The sequence below is a fragment of the Hemitrygon akajei genome, chromosome 7 (genome assembly GCF_048418815.1).
Source record: "Hemitrygon akajei chromosome 7, sHemAka1.3, whole genome shotgun sequence".
In the NCBI taxonomy this organism is placed as follows: Eukaryota; Metazoa; Chordata; class Chondrichthyes; order Myliobatiformes; family Dasyatidae; genus Hemitrygon; species Hemitrygon akajei.
Window position 1 is genome coordinate 34111688 of NC_133130.1, and position 14190 is coordinate 34125877.

At 36.9% G+C, this 14190-nt stretch overlaps 2 protein-coding genes across 9 annotated transcripts in view; both read right to left on the minus strand.

Annotated features, from left to right (window-relative positions):
- Positions 1-2000, minus strand: part of LOC140730333 (CAP-Gly domain-containing linker protein 4) — a 331198-nt gene extending 329198 nt beyond the window's left edge. For 5 of the 8 annotated variants that reach the window (XM_073050608.1, XM_073050609.1, XM_073050602.1 and 2 more), the window contains exon 1: positions 1811-1965. In XM_073050608.1, coding sequence (XP_072906709.1) covers positions 1811-1832 — 22 coding nt within the window. In that variant the 5' untranslated portion in view covers positions 1833-1965. Of the gene's footprint in view, positions 1-1810 lie in introns of all 8 variants that reach the window. The other 3 variants (XM_073050611.1, XM_073050610.1, XM_073050605.1) reach the window with 3 other exon arrangements.
- Positions 2001-7337: 5337 nt separating this feature from the next.
- xpo5 (exportin 5) overlaps positions 7338-14190 on the minus strand; it is a 115996-nt gene continuing 109143 nt past the window's right edge. Inside the window, exon 32 of the mRNA XM_073050614.1 lies at positions 7338-8945. Within this exon, the coding sequence (XP_072906715.1) occupies positions 8790-8945 (156 nt within the window). The 3' untranslated portion in view covers positions 7338-8789. The remainder of the gene's footprint in view (positions 8946-14190) is intronic.

Genomic DNA, 14190 nt, shown 5'->3' on the forward strand with positions numbered 1-14190 from the left:
GCATTTACAAATGCACATACTCACTGGTCATGCTCCAAGCCATCACTAACTCAGGATACTCAATAGTCTCTCAGAAAAGAGGTCTTGCCTTACATCTACAAAACAAAGATCCTCTGCCAATTTGTCCTCATGATGCACTGCCACCTCCAGCAATCAAGATCCACAATGAGACATAAAATAAAGGAGAATAAATAAAGCACAGAACACTTCCTCCATTGTGGAAATCGCCTCTAATTGAAGGGAGATAAAAGTTAATGATGAAACTCACCATCGCCTTCAGTGCACTAACACAACCTTTGAACATCTGAGAAAAGAATTTGAAGATCAATCCCTGCCTTCCTGATTTATCAATTATTTCCAGAAAGTACCTCAAAACAATGGTAAAAATCCACCCAAAACTGTCTTTGTAAAATCTTCCACAACCACTGGGAAGCTAAGATGTCCCGAGTGACATCTCTTGCAATGAAACCTTAATTACACTAAGTTTGTTCTGATAGGCAAGCCATATTGTTTGCTTGCTCAACACCCAAGTCCGAGCCTTGTCTGAGGTGCAACACAGCAAAAGGTGAACCAGCTGACTGTAATCTTTCAAGGACACATTTAAAGCTTCATTGAAAATATTGTAAACATCCCCATAGGTGTTCAAAATTGAGGAACGCAGCATTATCTCCAGTACATGTACCACCACCCAAGTTATTCACGTCACCTCGTTACATGACAGAGAAGGTTTGGCAGCAAGAAGTTAAAGGTACAGGAAGTCTTTGACTGAATGTGTATTGTGTTAGTTATAGTTTGTAGGAACTACTTTCCCTTTCATTCTTGAGATCATCTAGGACCTGCAGATTCTTTAACAGGTGGACCATGAAGTACTAAATAGAAAAAGCAGGTGGATAATTTAGGAACTGGTGCAATTTAATGACAGGTGCTTCTGTTAATAACATGGCCAACTGTCTTTGTGCAAGATATTTTAAATAATAGCCTAGTAAATCCATATTAAAAATCCACCTTATTTTCTTCATTTACCTTCATTTATCCTCACCTTCATTATTTCAACAAATTCTGTTAAACATAAAGCCACTCTTAATTAACTTACATTTCTTCAGCTTTCTTAATCTTATTCCTTAAATAATGACTCCAACTTTTCACTCACAACCAAAGTAAAACTAACTAACCTATATCTGTGGTGTCTCATTAAAAAGTCTCACAACTAAGAGTTCACCCATCTATAAGCTCTTCCAGCATCTAAGATGCTCACACTCCTCCAATGCAAGTATTTTAAGCATTAAATTTTAAATCTCTCCACTACTAGTGACTGTCTTTAAGTGTGGAGCTCCCAACTGCTAATACTTCCTTCCAAAATTTTGCATCCTTTTCACTACTTTCTTTAAACTCAGCTCTTTGACCGTCAGTCCTAACCTCTGCTCAAGTGGTGTGGCACTGACCTTTAGCCGGTTAACGTTCCTATAAATCCCTTAAGTCCGTTTTTGATAAGTTATATGCGTTATGTTATTTGCTAATAACATTCCTATCTAATTTCCCTGTGACGATTCAATCTTTAATTCGCTTTATTTCTCTATAAATCTATCTGTGTATGAGGCGAGGGTTGCTGTTGATTGACAGGTGAACTTGGCCTGCACTTGGCCCAGGTCCCCAGTTGTACACAATGGTCTCCTGCGTCTAGCACATTTTCTGTTCTCTCTACAGAACCCACTGGATGCTGTGACACTAGTGGCCTATAGTTCAGCTCCTTTTAATCAATATTCCTTCCACCACCTCTAACCACCCCTCAAAAAAAGTGAACACTTGGTACCGTTACTCACTGACCGAACCATGGAACCTGCGGTTTAGAGCGCGGTCGCTTAAGCAAGCGTACGCTGACGACTGGTGACCGACACAGGGATTTAGCTCTGGACCCTGAACTGTCCGAGCAGCACAACAGCGGTATCGTTCGGCGGGCCTCGCTTCCCTTGCAGCCGCACGCACCGGGCAGGCACGCGCACCTGTGCGCAGGCGCCACCGCTCTCGCGCATTCCCTCCCTCGGGCACGCGCTCGGTCGCGCTCACTGAAATCGTCCGCCCGCTGTGTCGTCTACCGACTGAGGAGTGGAGGGAGCCGCCTCCGCCCGCCCCCAGACTCTGCCAGGGCTCTGGAGGTAGAATTCACCATCTCCTCTTTACTCTAGTTAGGTTCTTCATACCACCCTGAATGCCCTTTCTTCATTTTGAGCGGTCTTGGACCAGAGAGTCACATAAATCGGGTTAGAATTTTAACTTGCGGTCTTGACAATGTGCTTTTCTCTATCCAACAGGTTACTGAATATTGTCAAGGCAATAATTGCCTGAGCAATCTGGCACTGGTTGCTCAAACAGCTTGGCATTTATAGTGTCTATACCCCTCATAATTTTGTATGTCTATTCTTTGGAACAATTGAGGACAGATTTGATAAAGTCCTACCTGTTCAATATTTCCTTAAAACTCAACTCCTCAGGTCCTGGTAACATCCTTGTAAATTTTCTCTGTACCCTTCCAACCTTATTTACATCTTTCCTGTTGGTAGGTAATCAAAACTAAACACAATACAGTACAACAAATTAGGCCTCATCAACATCTCATTTTCAATATAACATCCCAACCCCTGTACTCAGTGCTTTGATTTATGAAGGCTAATGTGCCAAAAGCTTTTTTATAATATAATCCTATCTATTACGCTGCTTTCAATGAATTATGGACCTGTATTCCCAGATCCCTTTGTGCCCACTGTTCACTGTGTAAGACCTACCCAGCTTGGTCCTACCTAAGTGCAACATTTCACACTTGTTTGCATTAAATTCCATCTGCCATTTTTCCAGCTGGTTCAGATCAAGCTGCAAGCTCTGATACTCTTCCTCACAGTCCACTACACCCCCAATCATGGTGTCATCTGCAAATTTGCTAACCACATTATCATATAGATCATTGATATGACAAACAACAACAGACCCAGCACTGATTCCTGCAGCACTCCACTAGTCACAGGCCTCCAGTCGGAGGGGCAACTACATACTACCACTGTCTGGCTTCTCCCACAAAGCCAATGTCTAATCCAATTTACTACTTCATCTTGAATGCCAAGCAACTGAACCATCTGGCCAACTTTACATGTAGGACCTTGTCAAATGCCTTGCTAAAGCCCATTTAGACAACATCCACGCCCTTGCCTTCATAAACTTTCCTCGTAACTTCCTTAAAAGACTCTGGTTAAACATGATCTATCACACAAAAAGCCATGTTGACTATTGATAATCAGTCCAAGTCTATCCAAATTCTCACATAAGTGGTACTTCAGAATATCTTCCAATAACTTTCCCCACTACTGATGCCAGGATCACCAGCCAATAATTCCTTGGTTTATTTTAGAGCCTTTCTTAAACAGCAGAACTGCAGCTGCATCCTCCAATCGTTTTGTATCTCACAGTTGCTAAAGATAAGTTAAATACCTCTGCTTGGGCCCCTGTAATTTCAGCACTTGTCTCCCACAGGGTCCAAGGGAACATTTTGTCAGGACTTGGGTATTTATCCCAGCAATGTTACTATTAGGGAAATTGTTACGGATGTGGACTTGAAACAGGATGCTGACAATGGTTCACTTCTGGCCAGTGAACATGAACGTGTAAGCTTTTGTAGACATAGCATTAGTGGCCACAGTACATGCTTATTTAGAGATAGCAAGTGAATGTGCAGTCAGTCTGGATGAGTATCGAGTGATCTTCCAATCATGCCACACAAGTTGCAAAAGGAAGCATGGCAGGTCTATTAAGTATCAGATAAGTGCAATTGAAAGAGCAGGTGGATCATGTGATGGCTTGCACCCCAAAAACCCTCAATCAATAAATAATACATTTAATTGGGATCTTATATACAACTTTTCTGGTGTTTCCCCATTATCAAAAATCATACATTAGCATTCTTTAGTTCAAGTGCCATCAAACATGCTTTAAAGTACAAACTTTTGATACCAAGCAGACTGAAAGGTATAATACAAATGCAGGATTATTAAGTAATATATGAAATGCAAGGAATGTAAACATAAAATGTAAGTAAATTCTATGATGTATTTAGTAACGCAGCAAAAATAGCAACATATATTAATATTTGAATGAAAATTAAGCCCACATGTGAACATAGTGCTTTCCCAGCGTATATGACAAATAAATTCTTATCAGGCTTCCAGTGGGTACAGATATAAATTTTAACTGACAATTCAATGATAAACTCTGCCATCTTCATCAAGGATGATGCCTGGGCATGTCTAGTCCAATGGTATTTCAACCCCTAGTCATCCATCCCACCTGATTTGTTAGTCCTCATCCAGTCAGGTTTTCCCTCTCCCACCTTCGTTACAATTGAATTCCAGTTCTTACTTAGAGCGAGACTTTTGTCTTTGTTAAAATTAATTTCTTCTAGTATTATTTCAATGGCCTCCTTCAACAGGCATTCCCAAAAGTCATTGGCGTGGCCTAGTTTTGTGCCGAAGTCAATCATATGGCCATTGCAAATGCAATGTTCTGCTACACTGATTTCTCTGGGTACCACAAATGGATACACCTCCTGTGCTGATTGATGGGGGTTTCCACTGTGCATCCTATCTGGCTGAAATACGCTGGAGTACTGTGTGCAGTTCTGGTCTCCATACTTAAGGATATACTGGTTTTGCAGGCAGTGCAGAGGTTCACCAGGTTGATTCCAGGGATGAAGGGGTTAACCTATGAGGAGAGATTGAGTCGCCTGGGTCTATACTCTCTGGAATTCAGAAGAATGAGAAGGGACCTTACAGAAACATACAAAATTTTGAAAGGGATGAGATAGAAGCAGGAAAGCTGTTTCCATTGGTAGGTGAAACTAGAACTCTGGGACATTGCCTCAAGATTCAAGGGAGATTTTGGATGAAGATGAGGAGAAACTGTTTTTCCCAGAGAGTGGTAAATCTGTGGAATTCTCTGCCCAGGGAAATAGTTGAGGCTTCTTAACTAAATAGATTTAAGATAAAGTTAGACTTTTTACATAGTAGGGGCACAAGGTGGCACAACAGAGGCCCAATTGGATGAGGACTAACCAGTTAGGAGGTTCGGGTGGAGGTCTATATACCACCAGATTAGACATGCCCAGGCATCATCCCTGATGAAGATGGGTGAGTTTGTCATCGAAACATCTGTTAAAATTGATACCTGTACCCAGTCGAAAGCCTGAGAATAATTTATTCATAATAAAATTAATTTAAATTTACTTGGACACATCTTAGCATAAATAACAAAGTGTAGTCACTAATTTAGCCAGCGAACCCCTAAAATCACAAATATCCTCAAGCAAGTTACAATTAAATACAATTGATGTTGAAAGTGATGTTAGATATCATTTGTTTTAAAAAAAACAATCAACTTTAAGTCCGATACCCCTCATCAGAAGGGAGAGGGTGTTTATTTTTTCCAGTGGAGAAGAAACCACATTATGGATACGAAACATAGTGAACTAGATTGGAAGTGTAATGAACAGTTGCTTCATATGAACTGTTTTGATCCCTGTATGAAAGATAGAAAATAACTGCATGGCATTTAGGATCCAATGGAATAGTGGTAGACAGTCCGAGGAGTTGCAAAAAGGGTGATCCCTTCAAAATTCTGTGAGGTGAGGCAATTGCACATCTGGTAGTGGAATCTTGTTGGAAATTGCAATGGCTGAACTATTTTGATTGTGAGGCTGGTACTGTGGAAAGTAGGATCCAGGGAAGTTCTATTTTTAACTCTTCTCCTGATAGGCAGAGCAAGAATAGTATGGGAAAATACTACTAATGCAATCAAGGGTTTTGTCTATATAATTTTGAAGGGGAAGAAGGCAACTTTTAGAAGCTATCTGTGAGGTGTGTTAAAATCCTGATTGCCACAGATGACGAATATTACTAGGTCGTTTAATCATGGACTGACCAGCACAAACTAGGGTAGATTTCATAGAACAATTGTTTAAGAATCCAAATAGGATGTAGGGCATAGAGCACTGCAAAACAGAAACAGGTCCTTTGTTCTATCTAGTCCCATCAACCTGCACCTAGACAACAGCCCTCCCATCCATGTACTTTTCCAAAATGCTCTTAAATGTTGAAGTCAGACCCACATCCACCACTTCTGTTGGCAGTTCATTCCACACTCACAACCCTTTGCGTGAAGTACCCAAATGCTCCCCTTAAACATTTTACCTTTCAACCTTAATCTCTGACCTCCAGTTTTAGTCTCACCTAACCTCAGTGGAAAAAGCCTGCTTGCATTTATCCTATCTATACCCCTCAATATTGTATGCTTCTATCAAATCTTCCCTAATTTCCCTACACTCCAGGGAATAAAGTCGTAACCTAATTAAACTTTACCTAGAACTTAGGTCCTCACATCCTGGCAGCATCCTTTTAAAATCTTCCTGTATCCTTTCAATTGTATTTACATGTTTTCTATAGGTAATTGACAAGAACTACACACAATACTCCAAATTAGGCCTCACCAACATCTTACAAGCTTCAAGACACCAACCCAGCTCCTGTATTCAATACTTTGATTTATGAAGGCCAATGAGCCAAAAGCTTTCTTTATGACCCTATCTTCCTGTTAAGACTATCCTCAAAAGACTTTCAAGAAATTATGGATTTGTAGCCCCAGATTTTCACGAAATAAAATGAATCTCTGTATAAACACTCAATTCACCATTAAATTTAGGAACGTTTAAAGCAGTCCAAGTAATCAACGTTGCCTAAATGTACATTACCTACATTTTAAGAAATTGTTTATCAATTTTCAACAATATTTCTTTCATTAGAGGGCAAAAACAAATACAATTTTTCTAGATAATTTAGACATATATTCTGTATGTTTGCATGAACAAAGAATTTAATATATTTTTTAAATCTGGGAGTCCTGTAAGTACACTGCTAACACTGCATCCATCTTGACCAGGTCATCAAGCTACATTTTTTTCTAAAAAGCTAACATAATAACTTGGCCAATATCTACACTTCGGAAATCCCAGGACTACAAGTCACTCAGGTCATTATTTGAAATTTTGAATAAGTTTGCCAGAAATAGAACAAAAATGGAATTCTTAAACTTAGTTAAACAGCAACCTAACACAATCAAGAACTAATACATAAGCATGTAAAATATCAGTAATAAAGTACAAAGGTGAAAGTTTGTTTGGGGAAGGCCGCATAGAAAGAAAAACATGAAAAACAAGTTATAATTTTTTTCTGCCTACATCAGCTAGATTTGTTGCAAATCATTATCATGTGTTTTAAGTTATTTATTGATACCAAGACCAAAAAAGCAGTCTAGAATTTATTTTATTGAAATAAAAATCAAAGCAAAAATGACAATACTTTCTTCCAATTCATAATCATTCCTGTATTAAGCTTGAAAACAAAACGTTGAGCAAAGTTAAACCTCAAAAAATATTTAAGTCAAAAAGTCATGTAGCATTTCATAGTGTTCAAAGGAGCATTATGGGCCATCAGTTAATTAGTTTTAAAGCCAGACCAGAGATTACTCTAAGGAAACATGCAACATAAGTGCTTGAAGTATAAATAAAAAGCAATGCAACTTAACATGCAATATTGCAAATATAAACAAAGCCAAGTGTCAAATTTTAATATCTAATACTCTTTTATAGTTGGCAGTTCTATTTAAAATTTAGGAAGCAAAGTTGACTTGTACTGAAGAGGTGCCAAATGCTGACATTACAATCTTTTTCTTCCAAATGTGGATCACAATGTTTATTGCAGTGACAAGAAGTATATTCCTACTTCCAAAAAGTGAAGTGTTTCAGTTAATAATGGTATGCCAAAATAGTGAGGAGAAATAAACTGAATACTTTGAGATTTTAATCTATTACTAAGTAGTGAGCTCACACTGCAGGTACCATGCAGCTAGGAAAATGCTAAAGAGAAAATGGAGATTTGGTCTCCTTTACAGCCACTATAAAAGACTTCCACAAGAATTCTTGGAACAGAAACAGCCATTGCTTTAATGTTAATTTCCAGTTGCTTTCAAAATCTACATTAAAACACATGGAAGGTGCAATGTGATAATGCTAAACAAAAGTTAAACACATTTTAAAATGAAGTTACTGGTTCCCATTATTTTCTGTTTCTGAACTCAAAAGACTTGATTTAAAAACAAATCAATCTTCAGCAATAATGTGGGTCTGATTCTTAACATGCATTAAAGGTAAACTTTATACACAAAACTGGACCGACAAGTTTAATATTAAACAATGGCTTACAAAATATTTTAACAAAACTTCAATGTATTTTTCTGATTTATTTTTAAATACAACAAGCACAGACATTGTCAGGTTACAACACTTGGAAAACAGATTGCTGCAAATCCAATTTATGGATTCAATATTTGAAAAGGTTAAGGCATTTCATAACAATATACCACAATCAGTTCATTGTTCTTTCAACCATAAAATGCATTAAAATTTATTCAGGTTGGATAAGTAGAATGAATAATGAAGATGTTTTGTGGGGACTTAACTTTCACCATCAGCAATCAACGAATTAGCAGAAGTATCTGGCTACCAAATTGTTATAGTTGGATTGATAAATCTTTAAGTTGGACAGTCATCTTCAAGTTGCCACGTTATGCTAATTTCCACTATGCTAATGATGATAAACACTTGACAACTAAAGACAGACTAAAAGTTAAAATCAAGATAATAAGGTCCATTTTACTTCCCATAAGCAAGAGTGGAAGTAACAGAGTCCAAGTACTCTTTATATGTCCTGAGCTCTTGGATCAAAGAGTGGAGTAAGGATATTGTCTTCAGTTGTTTCTTCGAAAGGTGTAGTGGGCTGTGGTTTTGGCTTCTTGAACAGCAAGGGCAAGTTTTTGATATGTACCTCTTTTTTGAACTTCTGCCCAAGTGGTTTCTGAAAAGGACAGAAAAAAGGTTAGTACGGTTAGTTTTCATAGAGTTCTAATAATTATTACTGAGCTATTCAATTTAGGACTAATTATACACTTACTGAGAGAAAAGAGTATGATTTTCAATGAATTACACTCAGACCTCGCATAACATTACCCCACATAACAATGATTTGTTACAATGTGGTTATTCAATTCTTAATATAAAATTTTTTAAATGACAAAATTAAATCTGAACAACATAATTTCTCAAGAGCAGCCAACATTACAATAAACTTTCTATCAGCCAATAAGAATGCCTTACATACACTCTGGAGCACTCACAGCCAAATCATATATTCGTTCATGCTCTGCCTCCTCCACATGTGTAAACGTTCTTGCTCCCTCACCAATTTATTCAATTATTTTTCACCCATGTCTGGAAAACAACCCACATCTTCCAGTGAGGGTAGTACATCTAAGATGTATTGGAAAAGCATTAGCATGGATGTGAACCCACAAACGATAACAGCATTTGGAAGCTGGTAAGCATCAGGTTGATGTTAGCGCCTCTTTAAAATTTGCAATGTTCTGCGATAATCACCCTGACTGGGAGGGAAGCAACAAGGCAAAGAGAGATGCTCTCGACATGACTTCCTGTTACCAAGAAAAGCTCCATCAGAGGAAACTTAAGAAAACGCAGTCAAATAGAAACATAGAAAACTTACAGCACAATACAGGCCCCCACAAAGCTGTGCCGAACATGCCCTTACCTTAGAACTACCTAGGCTTATCCATAGCCCTCTATTTTCCGAAGCTCTATTTAGCCATCCAGGAGTCTCTTAAAAGACCCTGTCGTTTCTACCTCCACCACTGCTGCCAGCAGCCCATTCCACGCACTCACCACTCTCTGTGTAAAAAACCTACCCCTGACATCTCCTCTGTACCTACTTCCAAGCACCTTAAAAATATTCCCTCTTGTGCTAGCCATTTCAGCCCTGGGAAAAGGCCTTTGACTATCCACACATTAATGCCTCAAATCTCAACATCGACTTGAAGAAGAAGCCAAAGTTAGAGGAGGGCCCAAAGCCTGGTCCCTCCTCTAATATATACCACCAACTGCTTCCCTCCGCTGCTGCAATGAGTTGCTGCTTCACTGGTTAGGTCAATTTGTGTATTTGTTACTCCACAAATTACTTTTTTTTTCAATCTCTTTATTAGTATTAATAATATTATGAACAAAATACAATTGATATATTAATAAAGGGATTACAAACATACAAATTCCCATTACACATGAAAGAATACATAAGCAATGATTACAATATAAATGAGTTTTCCCAAAACATGAACCATATAGTATATGTATGAGCAAGGTAAATCTAGGTATTTCATAATATATGATATAAAAAAAACAGAAAAAAGAAAAAAAAGTTTGCAAAATTGACTAACTACTAATCTAATAGCTAATGAGGAAGAAAAAAGCAAAAAAAGAAAAAAAAGAAAAACTAGAAAAAGAAAAAAAAGGGCTGTTTATAATATCTCACAAGAATACATAATCATCAGTGTCGTCAACTCCAATCCTCTCAACATAAATAAGATTAAAGCTGGAAAATCCAATAAGTTTGGAACAGGGTCATATTACATCATATGAAAATATTGAATAAATGGTCTCCATATCTTTTCAAATTTAATAGAAGTATCGAATACACCACTTCTAATTTTTTCTAAATTTAAACATAACATAGTTTGAGAAAGCCAATGAAATACAGTGGGAGGATTAATTTCCTTCCAATTCAACAAAATAGATCTTCTAGCCATCAAAGTGAGAAATGCAATCATTCGACAGGTGGAAGAAGATAAATGAAGTGAGTCCATCATTGGTAAACCAAAAATTGCGGTAATAGGATGGGGTTGTAAATCGATGTTCAATACCGCAGAGATAATATCAAAAATATCTTTCCAATATTTTTTCAAAAGCTGACATGACCAAAACATATGAGTTAAAGACGTGATTTCAAATTGACATCTATCACAAATAGGGTTTATATAAGAATAAAAATGAGCTAATTTATCCTTGGACATATGGGCCCTATGTACGACCTTAAATTGTATTAATGAATGTTTGGCACATATAGATGATGTATTAACTAATTGAAGAATTCTATCCCAATTCTCAATAGGAATAATAAGATTAAGCTCTCTTTCCCAATCATTTTTTGTCTTATAAAGGGGCTCTGAACGCATCTTCATAATTATATTATAAAGTTTTGATATAAGCCCTTTTTGAAAAGGGTTTAATTCAAACAATCTCTCCAAAATATCTGAAGACACAAAATTTGGAAACGTAGGAAGTACCGTACTTGAAAAATGCCTAACCTGTAAATATCTAAAAAAATGAAATCTAGGCAAATTATATTTATTAGATAATTGCTCAAAAGACATAAAACAATTATCCGAAAATAAATCAGAAAATCTTAGTAACCCTTAGTTTTCCAAGCCAAAAAAGCTTGATCTATAATTGAAGGGTGGAAAAAGCAATTAGATACAATAGGAATATTTAAAACGAATTGAGTCAACCCGAAAAATTTCCGAAATTGAAACCATATACGTAAGGTATATTTAACTATCGGGTTGTCAATTCGTTTCGGCAATTTAGAAAGAACAAAAGGGAGAGAAGTCCCTAAAATAGAACCCAGAGCATAACCTGGTACCGATTTAATTTCCAAACTCACCCAATGAGGGCCAAAAGAACCATCCCAATCTTTCAACCAACATAACAAATATCTAATATTAACTGCCCAATAATAAAATCTGAAATTAGGTAATGCCAACCCACCTTCCTTCTTTGTCTTCTGTAACTATATTTTACCTAACCTGGGATTTTTATTCTGCCATATATATGAGGAAATTTTTGAATCAACATTAGTAAAAAAAAAGATTTCGGAACAAAAGTTGGTACCGCTTGAAAAATATATAAAAACTTAGGTAAAATAACCATCTTAATAGCATTAATCCTACCTATCAGAGATAAAGATAATGGTGACCACTTAGTAAACAAGCCTTTAATCTGATCAATTAAGGGTAAAAAATTAAACCTAAATAATTCTTTATGGTTTTTTGTGATTTTAATCCCTAAGTAAATAAAAGAGTCATTAACTAATTTAAAAGATAAATTTCCATAACTTGGGACCTGTCTATTCAAAGGAAACAATTCACTCTTATTAAGATTTAACTTATACCCAGAAAACTCACTAAATTGAGCCAACAATGATAGAACTGCTGGAATAGATTTCCCAGGGTTAGAAATAAATAATAATAAATCATCTGCATACAAAGATACCTTATGAATATCTGTCCCACGATTAATACCCGAAATATCCTGCGATTCTCTGATGGCAATTGCCAAAGGTTCTAAAGCAATGTTAAATAGTAATGGGCTAAGAGGACAACCTTGTCTAGTGCCCCGAAATAAACGAAAAAAGGGAGATCTTTGATTATTAGTAAACACCGAGGCTACTGGAGTGTGATAAATCAGTTTAATCCAAGAAATGAATGTCGGACTAAAATTAAACTTCTCCAACACATAAAATAAGTAAGGCCATTCAACTCTATCAAATGTTTTCTCCGCATCTAATGAAATAACATATTCTGAAGTGCTATGTGAAGGAGTATAAACAATATTCAGTAATCTCCTAACATTGAAAAAAGAATAGCGATTTTTAATAAAACCGGTTTGATCTTCTGAAATAATTTGGGGTAATACCTTCTCCAGCCTGGAAGCCAGTAACTTGGAAAAGATCTTGGAGTCCACATTCAATAAAGATATTGGTCTATAGGATGCACAGTCAGTAGGGTCTTTATCTTTTTTCAGTATTAAAGAAATGGAAGCTCTATAAAAAGATTGTGGCAAATTCCCTAATCTACTTGCTTCTTCAAAAACCCTGCATAACCAAGGAGAAAGAGTAGCGGAAAAACATTTTAAAAATTCTACTGTATACTCATCTGGACTTGGTGCTTTCCCAGAATTCATTGAAGAAATAACCCCTTTAATTTCTGCATCCGTAATCGGAGTATCTAATATTGAAAGATCATCGGATGATAATTTTGGAAAATTCAATTTCCCAAGAAAATCACACATGGTATTATGATCCTGAGGGAATTCAGATTGATACAGGGAGGTATAAAAGTCTTGAAATGACTTATTTATCTCATCATGGTTAACTGTCAAATCCCCATTCTGCTGACGAATCTTAGTGATTTGACGTTTAACCAAAACATTCTTCAACTGACCAGCGAACAGTTTACCCGATTTATCACTATGTACCGTAGATTCCGGATTTTAAGCCGCTACTTTTTCCCCACATTTTGAACAGCTTTGAACTCTGCGGCCTTTAATCCAGAGCGGCTAATACATGGTTTTTTTTCATGCCGCCTCGTAAACATTTTGCCTCGTAACAGTAGACCAATAAAATTGATGAGTAGTTCACAGAGGTCCAATGAAATTGTACGATAAATCAAGCGCACTTTCACAATTAAATTATTGTAAATCAGTCATTTGTACTCACCCTCATCAACATGGAAAACACTCGAAGAAAAGCATTGTGCTGCCTTTATGGCAGTTATTTAGTTTATAATATTTTCGCTTAGTAATTCATTTTCTAGTTAAAGTTAGAAGAGTTTTAACTATATTTGTTTTCTGTACTACATCGCGGGATGCTATGACGTCACACCCGGTTTCGCCGCGTCTTGTGGGATACCAGTTTGCGATAAACGGGACGGCGGGGGTCGAGCGGCGGAGCGAAAACGCTGCTTTTAAGTTAAAGGCGATCAATAACTTTTCCTGGTAGGCTGCAGTATATATATTTTTGACCAGTCGTTAGGAGATATTGGAATGTTGTTCAGTAAAGAAGTATACGCAACGTATATTTAAAAGTAGCCGCGTTACGGGCACGGATCGAAAAAAAGCATTTGCAATATGTATTTGTTTTTGTTACCATATGGATTTAATTAAAAGTTAAAAAATCCTCACGTGTAATATCTTTCTGTGTAAATATCTCATATTACAACGTGGGACACCTGCGGCCGAAAATCCGGTGCGGCCTTTACAAGTAAAAAATTGATTTTATTTCTAAAATTAGAGCCAGCGGCTTTTAATCAGGTGCGCTCTGTTGTCCGGAATCTACGGTATATAAAAATCAGATCTGGTTTTCATTAATTGATTTTCAATCGGAGATGTAAGTAATAAATTATGTTCCATTTGAAGTTCAA